The following is a 16,473-nucleotide window of genomic DNA, read 5'->3' as shown; positions in this document are numbered from 1 at the left end:
TCCCCGCGCGCACTTCAAACTCTACTTGGACAGTTTCTCATAACAGATGACAAAAAATGAAAAAAGAAAAGGCACCTCGAGGGCGAACAAATCCATACAATTCAGGCCTTTCTCCTTCTTAAAATGCTGAAATCACAATACATCAAACGGTGGTTCATTCCCGCACCTGCTCTATTAATGAGCCGCCTTTAGGGCATTAACTCTCCCTAATGAGAAAGCTTTCAGCGTGTTCCTCCCGGTGTTTGCTGAAGTCTCTGTCAGTGGTCATGATAATGACAGAGTGGGAGGGCTACTCGCTGAAACTAAAAAAGACCGCGATCGAGCAGCGATCCCACTGACTTTTATTTCCCCAGTCCCGCGACCAGAGCCGGGCTGATCCGTGTCACGCGTGGATGATGGTTTTTATCGCTGCTTTCTATTTGGATCCGCGCTAAAGGAAAACTTTACCAGCCACTGTAAGTACTTCTAAATTGAAAATATGACTTCAAATAAATAAAAAAGAAGCGTTTTAATTGGCCGACTCACTTTAAAAAGCAAGATAAGCACGTGATGAGTCGTTTTTATTAACTTGGTCCTCTAATATTTCTGCTCTGGAGCACTTTGGAGTTATTTTTCTGATTTCTAACGGGATTGCAGCGGTAAATGTTCACCTTGTGACATCACTGTTTGCACAAAACGGAGCGGATTCTGATCAATTATTTTTATTTGGGATTATAAGCATTCAGCCAATCAGCGCTTGCGCACAGAAACATGCCTTTTTAAAAAATATTTGGAAGTGTTAAAAACAAACAGCTATTGACCGAGCTTTTCCAAGTGGATGATGGAGAGAAACTCAAGTGCCTCAGCCTTGTTCGGGCTCTTTTCTCAAACTGTGACACAATGCTTACACTACCTCCGTGTCACTTTAGAACAGAGATCGATGCAGGCTGACAGCAGCTGCTCCGGCGTGTTTAAAGCGGCTGTTTAACTCCTGCAGAAGCGTTTCTGCTGCACAATTTGTTGCCAGAGGATACAAATGCAGGCTGTCCAGTCACATGTATATTGCATGCATTTTGCAGAGATATCAGGAATAGCATAGATATCACCTTCTGCCAGACATGTGACACCTGCGTAGTGCTACTTGTCTACAACCCACACATGCTTGGAGTTTTAAGTGGCAGGGTCACCTCATATCCGATCGCCATGATGGCCAGTCTCTTGCAGGCCAGCATGCAAAACTTTTAGCTTCCAGCAGGCGATGGGTCGCTGCATTCATGGAAACTTTGTCCCTGGAGGGAAACTAATTTGGATATGTCAGGAAAAGATTAGGAGACCGAGTTTATGACACTGTGCTTGGGGATGTTGTTAATTGGAGTTTTATTAGTTTCTGATGTGTGTTTTTTAAATGTAGTCAACAGCTGATTTGTGTCCCCATGGAAGCAGATTATGCAATCAAAAAGCAAGGATTAAAATCCTGAGATTATGGATACATTACCACTAAAATATTATTTACCTGCCACTAAAAGCCTTTTTCTCTAGAATTATGATAATTTCGTAGTTTTTGGGAGGAAAACAGATCTAATGTGTTATATGTAATGTGTGCCAAACTATGTGGGTATTGAGATTTATCTGTGGGTACAGGTCCTGATAACATGTATTATGACTTATTTTTCTTAGGTTACAATAGTTCTAGCTCTATACAAAACCTGTTTAAGTTCTCCCTCTCAGATAAAGTGATTTCAGCAGTTTTACTCTTGACATTTTCAGTACCTTCCAGAATGAGCCGTTCCAGGGTTCTGTCATTTTAAGAAATTATGCCATTGTTGGCCGCACTTCCCCTGCTTAGGCTGCTATAGACTGAGAAGCTCCAATATCTGCTCCATTTGTGATGTCACAAACAGGGACTTTTTGAAACGTCTCTTTTTAGGCAAATAATTCTGAAAACCAAATCTTGACCGAAAACAGATGGATGCTTTTTTTCACATTTGGGGTGTTTATAGAGAGAATAGAGACCTACATGGGAGCACAAAAGGATGCACAAGTGAGTTTTGCATAACATGTCCAAATTAAAGGTGGGTTAATCCATTTCTTCACCAAACCAACTCCACCCTCAGGGACTTTATTTACTCCGTTCTGTCTCGGCACAGGCACGAGTGCAATGCTAAAGATTTGATTTGGCAGCAAGGGCAAATGGTTCAAGGGACTGCTTTCAAACTGGGGCTCCCTAGGTTAGGTCCTCGTAAATGCTGTCCTTGACCAGGACCCCGAAGACATTCCCCAGATACAAACACACCGCAGTGCTAAAAGAGAAAGATCAAGGCTCTGACACTGTGACAAATAACAGACAAGGTAGAACATAAGGAGTCAACGTTGTGTTGAACTCCTAATGTAATTACCTTGACACACATTCGCTACAGGTTAATTCATTTGCAGTACAAATTAAAAATGCTTAACAAGGTCACCTTGGCTAACTAGTTAACAACCAAACCTTTAACATAAACATAACTCAGGGCTAATGGCTTTTGCTGCAGCATGCTGTTGACATCCGCATTCATCACAATGTGGGCGATGCTAATGAGATCAGAAGAATGAAGGACTTACAGGTACATGTTCCTCATTGTGCAATGGTTTAAGGGACCTGTGGCCAAGGTCTGCATAACTTCACAAAGGTGCAATATGCATGGGAAGTTATTTGTTGAAAAACTTGTTGGGGGAATCTGTTGACCTTTAAAGAGAGAAACAATTTTTTACTTATTATTATTTTAAATAATCAGTCACTTTTAATTTAGCATGCAGGCTGAACATGAAAATAGTCTCCTACCTCTATTTCTTGCATTAGCTTCTGATAGAAAACAGACGGTGAAACTCAAGTATTTGAAAATCCTCACAGACCTACTGACCTAGTAGAGACCTTTGCAAATTAATTAAGTTACCTTCCATAGCGTTTTAAATCAACACAGTGGTGTCAAGTTGTTTGTGTTTCTGGTTAGATTAAAGCTGTTATAGCAAATCTGCAAACAAGCTAGGCTTAGTGCACAAACACGATCATGGAACACTCACCGCTTCCCTCAGGTATTTTTCCTGAGACGCTTCTGCCGGAACCGGCAGAAAAACAAATTTTTGTAACAAAACCATCGGAGGGACGTTAGCTAGATTAATTTGTGTCTGTGATTAGCTGGTAAATGTTTGTGGATAAACAAATCACCAAACCACAAATTGTGTTATTCTGCATTGATTTGTTTTTTACAGACTCCAGAATTTGACTGAATTACACAGATCATAGTAAACTACTTTTCCTCAAAACTAGGTCTCAGACTTCTCCCTTCCCAGTTTGCTCACTCCATTCAAATTATAATTGGACGGATCCCGACCAGTACAGTTTCTGGACATGGCCCGTAGTACTCCTCAGCTCTGATAAGCAGGAGCTGCCAGCTTCACCAGCTGCTCTCACAGCTTTCAGCAAAGACTCTACACCCATGCATCATCACACTATCCAAATTCTGACTTCCATATCTGTTGACACATTTGCGAGAATATGTCTTTGAAAGATTATCTACACATGGGGTTCATCATTTAACATAACTTTCCCAAACATGATTCTTGGACTCTGGTGATGAGAGAGATAAGCTGGAGGGCGAAGCTCTCGATTTACCCGTCTATCTAACCCTCATCTATGGTCACAAGCTTTGGGTAGTGGGTTAGAGTTTTCTCCGCAGGATGTCTGGGCTCTCTCTTATAGATAGGGTCAGAAGCTCTGTCATCCGGGAGGGGCTCGGAGTAGATCCGCTGCTCCTCCACTTCAAGAGGAGCCAGTTGAGGGCATCTGGTCAGGATGCCTCCTGGACGCATCCCTGCTGAGGTTTTCCAGCAACATCCAACTGGGAGGGGACCTAAAGGAAGACCCAGGGCACACTGGAGGGACTATGTTTCTCAGCTGACCAGGGAACACCTTAGGATCCTCCTAGAGAAGCTGGCCCAAGTGGATGGAGGGAGGGAAGTCTGGGCCTCTCTGCTTAGGCTGCTGCAAGCCAACCTCCAACAAGTGGAAAAAAATTGATGGATGGATGGATGCTTGAAGTAAAAAATGAAATGTTCTGCTTGTGTTTAGGTTGTCAGGTGAGCAGCCTTCCAGCACCAGAGCCATGATTGATCTCTTACTGAGATGGGTTGCTTTTGTTTGGGCTTTGAAAACTGTTCCTTACACTTTCGGACTGACAGTAATTGACATTAGAGGTATGTGCGTTCGTTAAGTTTGTTTCCGTAGCACCACATTACTGAAATATACATTAATTCAGAAAGAAAAAGGGTTCTCTGCTAAAAACAAGTTCCTGATGCTCCTTGTCTAGATCACTCGTGTCCCCCTCTGACTGTGGATGACCAAAAGTGTTCTGATAATTTATCTCATCCTCTGGAATACTCAGGTAGGAGCTAAGTGAAAGAATTGGCTTTGTGCTTCAGGAAAGTCAATATTAGCTCTTGTAGTAACACCCTGTTCATCTTGTTCGCAGGATATGATCTCACAGAAACATTTCTTCTCCGAAAGGGAACAGTCAAAGAGGACCTGCCATCGTTTCGATTAGGGAGCAGTCCGCTCATTAAGCCAACAAAGTAAGTAGAATTTGCGAAGATAATGGTGTTAGACATGCTTCCACGAACAATTCAGCTTGTTCAGAACTGGTGTGTTTTTTCCCCCCAGAAGAACAGCTTTGTCATAATTTTTCGAGGTAACTCAGATCCATAGCTCCATTTGCTCTGTCTAATAAGGGCAAGCAGGGAGGTGAGGTGAAAGACAGAGAATAATTCAAACAAAATTAATACTTATTGCATTTATTCTAAAAATCCCCTTGGGCCAGAATGTAGGACATTAAAAGAAACCTAAGCATGTAGGACAAGAATATAAAAATAACGGCATTAAAAGGTACACTCTAAAAAATTGATCTGTTGAATTATGTCCACTGATGCTTGAAGACCACGTTCACTCATTTTTTTAATGCATTTGCAGCAACCTCTAAAAATGAATGTCTTGTGAGTTGATCTCTGTGGGGAGAAAAGCTCTGGCGCTCCTGTTTGAGGAGGTAGAATTTGGCCAGTGGAGTGGGGCGCAGAAGACGGCAGGATTTAGTTTCATTTTATGATTTTCTCACATCTCATCTCTGATTGGCTAACAACAATGCAAATCTACCACTGGCTTTGTTTCTCAGTGAACCCTCTCTGTACTTACTGCACAAATAACACAAGCCCGAAGGAGTTCTGCCATGTTGTACAGTTGCTAATGCTAACAGTTAGCTTCTACTAGCGGGCTCTGGTCTCTCCTAGATGCTAAATCAACAACAATCTTTCACGTCGCGATGCGTGAATACATGAATGCTAATTTTCAGTATGACGCAGATCTGACAGGCTTTTTTAATCCTAGAGTTTCATCGTCTTTTATCTATCAGCGGCTAATGCAGGAAATGGGTTGTTGAGTATTTTCATGTTACTCCTGCATGTGAAACCCAGAGCGACCGATTATATTTTAAAAATAACAAGTAAAAACTGTTTCTCAGTGAACCCACTCTTTAAAATAGTGGCATAAAAAGCTACACTGTAAGAAATAAAATGTTGAATTTACTTCAACAGGTTATGTCAACTGGTTCTACGAAACATAGTTGCTTAAATGTAAATTTATGCTGTTAAGTTTAAAGTAAATGTATATTACTCTTTACTTTTAAGCTAAGCTAAACTAGGTTTAGTTGAACCAGCTGACATAACTTGATTAAGTAAATTCAACATTTAATTTCTTACAGTGTAGTAAACATTTTATTTGATGACAGCTTCTATTCTTTTAGCGAGGTGGTTGGATGCTTTTATTCTAATCTGCTAATAATTAGAAAAACAGGGTGTCTGATTTGAAGTCAAGACCTACTGCACATCACATTTATTCTCACTGATTGTGTTCTAAAAACCCAGCGTCACTGATTCTTGCTGGACTCACCTTACGGTGGTGTTTTGCTATTATAACTGTTTTTGTGTCCTTAGGTTGTAACGGTGAAAGAGAACACTGTCATTCTCAGAGAAGGCCAGGATATTTTTAGCATTTTTACATGCAGCTGTAAACATTTACTGGCCGTCTCCTGCTGGCTAGGTGAACGCAACTTTGGGCCGGATGATTTGTGATCTGCTTTCCTGTTCTGTCAGCCGCCCTGCAAATACATTTATATTCCAGCCTATTGCTTAGTCCGGGCCCATAATGCGAGAAGACGCTGGTTCTCAGTGACGCTGCTGACAGCGTCGTTGGTTATAGTGGAAGGACTGTGATCCCTCCCATCCCCACTCCACCCCTCATATCCAATTATCAAAGTACTTTGACAGGTGATACTGTGTGTCAGCTGAGGAGGGAAAGCGAGGGCAGTTTCACGAAGCAGGAGGCCCTTCTGCCCCTGCTTCAGCCACACAAACATTGCTCGCTTTACTCGTAGAGCCATGCAGCACCGTGCTTCATTCTCTATCTAGCTGATGATCTGCCAACTTCTTGGCACAATGCACATTGTGGCACATAGATCACAGCTGACACATTCTTCAAGCATTTACATGAAGGGATAAACTGCCTGACATAATGCGACATCCATACAGAAGTAGAGTGTAGTCGCTGTGGCTCGCTTTCTTTAAAAAGCTCTGTTTACATCTTGTGATTACATATGATTTATTTATCGGAGCTGTACTTAGATGTGAGTTACATTGCAGGATGTCATTTTTTTTTCTGTGCAGTGAGCCGGTTCAGTGTTTACAAGTTTTATAAAGTTTAGAATTTGGTGCGTTTCTTTGTTTAAACGTTTCAGGAGGGCTCATCACAAATCATCTGATAGTCACACAGAACTGTGTTACAGTTTAGTGATCTGATACATAAAGGCAGAAAAAAGTAATTAATAGTTATGATTATTAACATATTACTTCTGGGTGGGTGGAGTGGGTGTGAGGGGTGAGTTGCTGTTAAAAGTCCCAGCTCAGTTAGCTCGTTTGTATCTTGCAAACAAATTAGATGACATGAGAGAAACTGGCTGTTTGAATGATTTTTTTCCCCCGTAACACAATGCCATTTCTCATCTTGAGATGGGAAATGAATTGTCGTTTCTTTTGTGAGGACCCGGGTTTTCTAATAATGTGGTGTACGCTCTGTTGGTGCTGAGATTCAGTGAATTAAATCAGCACTGTTTGTCTGTCTGTGGTCTCGTTGGTGTCAGTTCATTCTTCATGTAGTTTTGTTGTGTTTGTTTTTGCAACCATCTCTATCAGTGTGATTATTTTTAAAGGTGCGGTTTACTTGTTTATTCAATACATTTGCAGTATTCTCTAGTGTAAATCAATGCCTTATGAGTCATCCTTTGCTGGTGCAGAGGTGGGATGAAAACAGCAGGACTACTCATTACTATTATTAATGACTTGCACACACCTCGCTTCTGATTAGCTAACAAAACACGTTCAGCCACGTTGCAAAGTCACTATCACCAAGACACTCTCTGCTCTCTTTACTAGCTCACCCAATTGGAAGGCTGTTGTTGATTTTGCATTGCGGAGAGAACAGAGCTGGTCTTAGCCAGTAGAAGCTGACCGTTACACCTCCTTCACACTAGAGGCATCAGCGGCGCAGAACGAACAGCACAACGGTTTACTTCGCTGCACACCAGTCCACACCGGCATCTCCACCGTCCTCTTCACCAGATCATAAAATCCCTCTAGATTTTAAAGCTCACAGCTTGTTAAAGGAATTGTCCAGCCTTCCTCAGAGTCCTTCTCCACCCACATATCAATTTTGAAAAATGCAACTTTAGTAGGCGCTGCCTGGCGAACCGAGAGGGAGGAGCCGCGGCAGTGACGAAGGCGGATGGGTAACGACACGAAGCTAGCTTTTTTCACTCTGAGCAGTCATTAGAAGTGGAGGATGTTTCTCCCCCTCCTTACCCAGACAGTCGAGAAGAAAGGGACCAAGTCCATTTGGAGGAGACAAGCGGACCTGAGCCTTATTGTTTTGAGCTTGTGAGTTGCCTGAAACCACCGGAGCCGACCCAACAGAACCAGCTCTGAATGGTAGGTAGCCGTTAGCCATAGCATTAGATTAGCTGCAGGGTTCGGCCCCACGGCCGTAGAGAGCTGTTATCCAGCATGTTTTAGAGGTTTATCTGCATCAACACACCTTATTTTAATCAGCACCAAATTTCTGAGCTGCTGAACAGCTAATCTAACCTGTTAAAGCAGGAAAACCACTGAAACGTGTCGATAGCAGCTCTCTAGGACACGGCCACCTACCCTGGGCTAAAGTTACTGTCTGCTGCAGAGAAAGTTATAAAAATACCCCATGAGAAAATTATTCTGTAATGTGTTCATTTATGTTACACAATCACAAACATCCCACTAAAATTGCCCTGACTTCATTATTAACTGATACCAGCTGTTCTCTTGGTCGTAGGCGATCCTCTGATGTTAGCAGCTGGGTGATGTCGTCAGGAGCTTCCAGAAGATTGTGCCTTTGAATGATTTCTCCCTTCTCTGGGCCTCTGTTATTAATATGTTTTATTAAATAAATCTCAATTATATATTTACTGTTTTTGTTCATGTCCAGAAATGTATTTAAACACACTTGAATTTAAAATGAGCTTTTAACAGTGAGGTGCTAATTTAATTTATCACATTAGAGCTAGTTAAACGTGCAACAAAGTAATGATAATTTAATAAATGTAATTTATAAATATCCATTAAAATGTTAACATAGCTGGAATAAAAAGACATTGTGGCAGCACAAAGAACTTGTTAAACACATTCAGCATTTATTATACTAATTGTTGGCAGACTGGAGACAGAGCTGGATGGTGGTTCTCCGTCATCGAAGGATGGCCAGAGACTTTCCAGGAAGACGCAATGTGGTGTTGTCTCTTCTCTCTCTATTTTGCCAGATAAGCTGATAGGTTACAGGTGTGTGAGGACATCCTCATGCTGTCATAACCAGATGACAGGAGTTATCAGATGATTAGCCAGGCTAATGATGACATGCTGTTAGGGATTTTATCAATATGTTTATCAATAAACCCATTTCCTGCAGCTAGAGAGAGGGACAAGAAACAAAAAGGCAGACATACAACCAAATAATGATCTGTGGCAAGTGCGCTGGGCAAATGCCCCGAACATCTGGTCACAAAGTTTATTTATGCAAAGAGATAAGAAAGGAACGGGAGTGGATCAAGTGTGTGTGTGTATGGGAGGACAAGAATGTGTGTGTGTGTGTGTGTGTGTGTGTGTGTGTGTGTGTGTGTGTGTGTGTGTGTGTGTGTGTGTGTGTGTGTGAGAGAGAGAGAGAGAGAGAATGCTTTCAGGACATTCAATTAAAAGATTTGTTAATAGGACTAAAGTAATGAACTATAACATTTCCATAACACATGCAGAAAGAAAACTGATCCAGGACAGTGTACAATAATAATAATAACAACCTGTGGTGTTGCTCACCTTATGTGCTCTTATAGAATCGTGACGTGTGCCTGCCTCATGGTGCAGCGTCCATATTTTGCTGTGTCCTGCAATAATGCAGGTTATTAGTTAATTTACTTTTGATAGGAAATAACAAAACATTTCATGTAAAAGTTATTTACCAAGTGAATCAGCTCACACGTCACCAAGTGTCACAGGGCCAGAATCAGTCGCCTCATTCATGGTGCCCTGGCTGCGGATATCCCATCATCCCATGGCGTCAGTTTTACGCTGCATTGGGATCTGCAGTCAGAAAAGGGGAAAACCCCTTTTTGCACATAAGTGACGAAAAAGGGCACTTTTGGCGTCAGGGGTCTGACGTGGAGGGTGGCTGACCAAGAGTTTGTTTTTGACGCACTGGGAGTAAGAATGTGTTGCTTTTTCAAACATTGATATAAATTGTGACATCTTGCTGGTTAAGAGGTATCCACAACACGTAATCCAAGAGCAAACAGATCTCTGTTTAAAACCTTGGCATAGACTGCTGTGCGCTACCAACACTATCTATAGTGGGGACAGTGTGCTGCTGACCTCTACTCAGGACGTTATGGATCGGTGTGCAGGATACTTCGAAGACCTCTTCAATCCCACCGACAAGCCTTCCAGTGAGGAAGCAGAGTCTGGGGACTTTGGGTTGGCCACTGTAATCTCTGGTGCTGAGGTCACTGAAGTGGTTAAAAAGCTCCTCTGTGGCAAGGCTTCAGGGGTGGATGAGATTCGCCCAGAGTTCCTTAAGGATCTGGATGTTGTGGGGCTGTGTTGGCTGATGCGGCTCTGCAATATCGTATGGACATCGGGGGCAGTCCCACTGGACTGGCAGACCAGGGTGGTGGTTCCCTTATTTAAAAAAGGGGACCGCAGGGTGTGTTCTAACTACAGGGGGATCACACTCCTGAGGCTTCCTGGTAAGGTCTATTCAGGGGTTCTGGAGAGGAGGGTCTGTCGGATTGTTGAACCTCAGATTCAGGAGGAGCAATGTGGTTTTTGTCCTGGCCGTGGAACACTGGACCAGCTCAATACCCTTAGGGGGATCCTGGAGGGTGTGTGGGAATTTGTCCAACCAGTCTACATGTGTTTTGTGGATTTGGAGAAGGAGTTTGACTGCGTCCCTCGGGGGGCCCTGTGGGGGTACTCTGGGAGTATGGGGTACCAGGCCCTCTGATACAGGCTGTTAGGTCCCTGTATGACCGGTGTCAGAGCTTGGTCCGCATTGCCGGCAGTAAGTCGGGCTCGTTCCCAGTGAGAGTTGGACTCTGCCAAGGCTGCCCTTTGTCACTGATTATGTTCATAACCTTTATGGACAGGATTTTTAGGCACAGCCAAGGTGTGGAGGGCATCCGTTTTGGTGGCCTGAGGATCAGGTCTCTGCTTTTTGGAGATGATGTGGTCCTGTTGGCTTCATCAAAACGTGATCTTCAGCTTTCGCTGGAGCGGTTCGCAGCCGAGTGTAAAGCAGCTGGGATGAGAATCAGCTCTTCTGAGACCATGGTCTTGATTCGGAAAAGGGTAGAATGCCTTCTCCAGGTCAGGGATGAGGTCCTGCTCCAAGTGGAGGAGTTGAAGTATCTCGGGGTCTTGTTCACGAGTGAGGGGAAAATGGAGTGTGAGATCGATAGGTGGATTGGTGCTGCATCTGCAGTGATGCAGGCGTTGTACCGGTCTGTCGTGTTGAAGAGAGAGCTGAGTCAGAAGGCAAAGCTCTCAATTTACCGGTCAATCTACGTTCCTACCCTCACCTATGGTCATGAGCTTTGGGTAGTGACCGAAAGAACGAGATTGCGGATAAAAGCGGCTGAAATGAGTTTTCTCTGAAGAGTGGCGGGGCTCTCCCTTAGAGATAGGGTGAGAAACTCGGTCATCCGGGAGGGGCTCGGAGTAGACCCGTTTCTCCTCCACATCGAGAGGAGCCAGTTGAGGTGGCTCGGGCATCTGGTCAGGATGTCTCCTGAACGCCTCCCTGTTGAGGTTTTCTGGGCACGTCCAACCGGGAGGAGACCTAAAGGTAGACCCAGGACACGGTGGAGGGACTATGTCTCTCACCTGGTCAGAGAACTCCTTGGGATTTCCGCCGAGGAGCTGGCCCAAGTGGCTGGGGAGAGGGAAGTTTGGGCCTCTCGACTTAGGCTACTGCCCCCGCGACCCGACTCCGGATAAGCGGATGAAAATAGATGGATGGATGGATGTCTTGTAATTGCATGGAATTTTGCAGTATTGTGTGAATTAGATGATGTAATGACCCAGAAATGACCGAAGAAGCTATAAATAAAGCCTTCTTTCAACACATGTTGATATTTGATTGAAATAATGGCATGAATATTGCTGAGAAAAAGGAATTCCTTCAACGAATGCAAGCCTTTAAATTATTGCTGCTGTTCTATTAGGCTGACTGAAGCCCTTAAAGCTGCTTTAGCAAATTTACAGCACTAGGGTTTGAACGCAAACACGGTCAATGATCACTCACCGCTCCCCCTCTGGTGTCTTCCCCGTGATTGGATCTTCTGGAGCCAGCTGAGACATGCAATGCCGCAGGAAATGAGCTAACGATAAACAGCAGTCGTTTTCTATGTTGAAACACTGTGTTTTTTGTCTTTTATTGTCCGTGAGTTCAAACAGTGTTTTTCTTTTTGGGGCTCTGGTAGTTTGTCCTAAAGTTGAAGTTGTAGTAGCTGTTTCTCCTCTGATATTATTGACTGGAGGACCTCTTGAACCAGTGGTGTTCTGTTGCTAAATACACAAGTGCGTATTGAATGGAGGACCCAGGGAAGTGTGGAAGTGCGGTGGTTCGGCCGGACCAACAACCAGATAGTCCAATAGTTGTTTTCTGTTCAGACAGATGCGAGAGAACCACTTTTAGGGCTGCAACAACAAAAAGATAAAATTAGATGAAGAAATGCAATGGAAACGCTTTTCGTCATTGATTTGTTTTGTTGTGCAACCTTCATGTAACAGTCAATGCACGCAGCTCATCTGATAAGGCAGCAGAGCAGACCAAGGTAGATCTGAAGGAGACACACATACATGTAGCATGTATAATTATTGTGGAAGGAAGATGCCTTTTGCTGGCACACACTTTGCTAATCTAGGTGCTGTGGAGGAAAACTGAGAAACCAGCAAAAACACAGAGGCAGAAACTGTCCAAAGTTTGGTATCAAAAGTGTAGCTAGAAGTTTATCAGCTAATGCTAACGGTAGCAGGCTCACAATCAAGTGGGCTCCGAAAAAACACGATGGTTGTGAAACTAAGAATATCTAAATTCTACAAGAGGAAAAAAAGTCCCCATCATCATTGTGTTCATCAGCTGTCTGCAGCGCTACGGAGCAGAACCGATGCCGCTGCAGTCAGATTACTGCCTTGAGTTGCTGAAGGATTACGGCAAACCACTGTAGCAAACACATCCACCTGTGAACATAATTTAAGCTGGATTATTGTTAACCAGTACATAACAGATATGCCACCATTACATTTTAAGCAGTAGAAATTAAATGTTATTAGCATTTCCAGTAGCTTACTACTGACATGTTAATGAAATACATTCAATTTTACTGATCACTGATCTGGGCACTCTGTCAGTGCCTAGAGCAAGTAAACGACTGGATGCAGTCTAAACTTCCTTCAACTAAACAAAGAAAAGACTGAAGTTATTGTCTTTGTCAACAAAAGTGATAGAATTGATGTGATTGCTCAGCTGGACTATGGGGGAATAAAGACAAAAACTCAGGTTGGAAATATTGGTGTTCTTATTAACTCCGACCTGAACTTCTCTGGACATATTAAGCCTATAACTAAATCAGCGTTTTATCACCTTCATCAAATATCAAGAGTCAGAGGTCTCATGTCCAGACCAGACTTGGAGAAACTTATTCATGCTTCAATTTCTAGTCGGCTGGACTATTGTAATTGTCGCCTAAATGGTCTTTCCAAAAAAGCTGTGAAGCAACTGCAGCTTGTTCAGAATGCTGCTGCTGGAGTCTTAACAAGAACTAAGAGAACGGAGCACATCACTCCTGTTCTTAGATCCCTACACTGGTTACCAGTGAACTACAGAATAGATTTCAAAGTGCTCCTACAAGTTTATAAATCACTCAATGACATGGGACCAAAATACATGTCCGATCTCATTCCTGTGTATACACCCGAGATCCCGTGGAAACAATCAGCTGGTAGAACCACGGGTCATAACAAAACATGGTCGAGATGCATTTAGTTACATGCTGCTCACATATGCAATCAGCTTTCCCTTGACCTCAGATCTGCCCCAACTCTAGCGTTGTTCAAATCAAAACTAAAAACCCTAATGTACTCATCAGCCTTTAAATGAATTGTTTCTCATGCTGCGTCGTCTCCACTGTAATCTGCGCTGTAAATTTATCTTCACCTTTAGCTGCAAACTGTAATTCCATTTGTGTGTATTTTAATTTGTGTTTTTATGTTGTTTTCCTATGATGTCTTGATAATTGTAAAGCACATTGAATTGCCTCTGTGTTTGAAATGTGCTCTATAAATAAAGCTGCCTTGCCTTGCCTTTAGTTATGGATATAATTAGGTTATAGTATGTTGTTTTGCACGCGATTTAACAGTTTTCTAATAATGTTCTGTTGTTAAAGTAAAGGAAGGAGAGAAAAAATGTTTCCTTAGCAATGTTTAAATTAGAAAACTTATATATATATTTTTTTCCTGATCAGGTTTTTTGCACTTGAGTCCAAATCATTTGATTTTGAGAATCTGCTGATCTGATACTTCAATAAAAAAAAGCCAAGAAACAAGGGATGGACAATATATCGGCATCAATATCGGTATCTGCCTATGTTAGTCATTTTTTAAAATATCAGTATCTGTTCGATAAATAAAACCGAGCCAATATTAACAACCGATATGTTTTCCATTTCGTCTCCATTTGTTTGCCTGTTTCAGAGGGTGATGGGGGTGATGTGTCATTGTTTAGTCATGTGAACAGTGAATGTAATGATCTCATAACCGTAAACGTGTGTGTTGTGTGTACATAATAACATAAATTCAGCTTTAATAATTTTCATTCTATACAAAATCTGCTTATTTTAGAAGCATTAATATCAGTATGTCGGTATCTGCAATTATCGGTTATCGTTCATAACAGTGATCTTAATATCAGTATCGGCACAAAGATTTCTTATCGGTGTATCACTAGAAGAAACAGATCTAGGATGTTTCTTATATTTTATTTAATTAACTTTATTTTAACATTTAACAACTCTATTAACAAACAGAGCAAAATCATGTTCTGTTGTTAAAGTAAAGGAAGGAGAGAAAAGTTTCCCTAGAAAAATTTTTATTTTCTCGTCAAATCCGATTAATCGATTAATTGAGTTGCGACCCCATCCGATTCATCGATGATCCAAATAATCGTTTGTTGCAGCCCTAACCACTTTATTCGTTTTTTTTATCTCCACACTATATTTATAGCTATACTTTGTTTGAACGTTGTTACGAGGCCACAAAAATCAACAACAATGTTTTAAGCTAATTTGTTTTTTAAATTGTGCCATTGTAGCTTTGTGCCCCTACATTCCCACATTAATGGTAGTCATTAGAAAACAGATATGTTTCAAGAAAGGACCTATTTAGAATGTTCGATACTGTAAAATAAACAAATGGAACAGAAAATAAATCAATATAATTGTGATGACTTTTGTGGTTCTAGTTGTGATTTTCTTTTTAAGAAAAGCTGTTTAAAAGAATATTCCTGTCTTTAGTAGGCTAATTTATTTTCATTAGAGTACGTGTCTTCATTTTGTAGTACACAATCATCACATGACTCGAACTTAATAAAACTTTATGGCTGCATGTAATCCAAGAGTCAATTAAATTTCTTCCAGAGCATATTAGCCGATGCAAATTAGTCATATTTAAATGGGACTCGTAAGAGGCAGAGTTGGCGCAGTCACACACTTACTGTAAAAGCATTTTTGGCATTGTGACACGGCGGTGGGGAAAATAAATGAACATCCTTCTTATTCACTCATTAATGCATACTTAAGCATGCAGAGTAGCATTTCTGCAAAGAATTAGATCAACAGCATTCAGGTTTAGCAACACTGAGTGTTTAGTTGTTTTTTTTCTCTCTTAGACACAAGAAGTCAATAAAAGGCCGAGAACTTTAACCCTCAGAAATCAAGTGGATCACACCACAGATGCACTGGGATTTTCAAATAAGACTAGAAACTTTATGACCCTAAAATAAGGCCTTCCTTTGGGGTATCCTGCATGAGTAACATTAAATATCAGCAATAAGTTGTTTGTAGTGAACAATAGTGCCCCAAGAAAATTTTCATGGGGAGGGGGGCAGAGAAAATTTTGAGGTGGCATGCAAGGTTGGTCCTCGTGGGAACTCTGGGAGAGTTTAGCCTGTGGCAATGCGTTGCATGCTACTTTACTCTTTTTTCATTCAGACAACAATGTGCATCCAACACATTTACCTTAAATTTTGGAAACACAGTTATTTGAAATGTCCTTTTAAAAGGTACTTTTGAATTTTCGAACAGTTTATTTTGCTCGTTGCTGTCGTCACAAATACATCCACAAAAATTACGATTCAAACATTTTTAAATAAATAGGCATTACTGTTACTGTTGCTACTTTATTTCTTCAGATTTTTTTTACTCATTACTTGTCTATTTTTATTGGGTTTTACATGTATGTCATGATTAATTAAGATTAATTTATTGTTTGTGTTGGGGTAGACCGATATATTTGTTGGCCGCTATTTCGGGTTTATATGGGCTGCATGGTGGCGCAGTGGTTAGCACTGTTGCCTCGCAGCACGAAGGTTGCAGGTTCGAAACTCAGCTTGACTGCGGCCTTTCTGCGTGGAGTTGCGTGTCCTCCCCATGCATGCGGGGGTTTCCTCCGGGTACTCCGGTTTCCCCCACAGATCACAACATTGCCCTATAGGTTATAAATTGTAAGTCGCTTTGGATAAAAGTGTCAGCTAAATGAATAAACATAAACATAAACATTATATGT

The 16,473-nt window shown here is 41.8% G+C and overlaps 1 protein-coding gene across 2 annotated transcripts in view; it reads left to right on the top strand.

Annotated features, from left to right (window-relative positions):
- Window positions 1-270: 270 nt before the first annotated feature.
- col19a1 (collagen type XIX alpha 1 chain) overlaps window positions 271-16,473 on the top strand; it is a 197,324-nt gene continuing 181,121 nt past the window's right edge. For both annotated transcript variants that reach the window (XM_015944438.3, XM_070542381.1), the window contains exons 1-4: window positions 271-455; window positions 4,088-4,212; window positions 4,326-4,400; window positions 4,488-4,587. In XM_015944438.3, the coding sequence (XP_015799924.3) occupies window positions 4,122-4,212; window positions 4,326-4,400; window positions 4,488-4,587 (266 nt within the window). In that variant the 5' untranslated portion in view covers window positions 271-455; window positions 4,088-4,121. The remainder of the gene's footprint in view (window positions 456-4,087; window positions 4,213-4,325; window positions 4,401-4,487; window positions 4,588-16,473) is intronic.

Source organism: Nothobranchius furzeri, chromosome 12 (assembly GCF_043380555.1).
Source record: "Nothobranchius furzeri strain GRZ-AD chromosome 12, NfurGRZ-RIMD1, whole genome shotgun sequence".
NCBI lineage: Eukaryota > Metazoa > Chordata > Actinopteri > Cyprinodontiformes > Nothobranchiidae > Nothobranchius > Nothobranchius furzeri.
The sequence above is the reverse complement of the archived record's forward strand: the minus strand, read 5'-3'. Positions and strand labels throughout refer to the sequence as shown.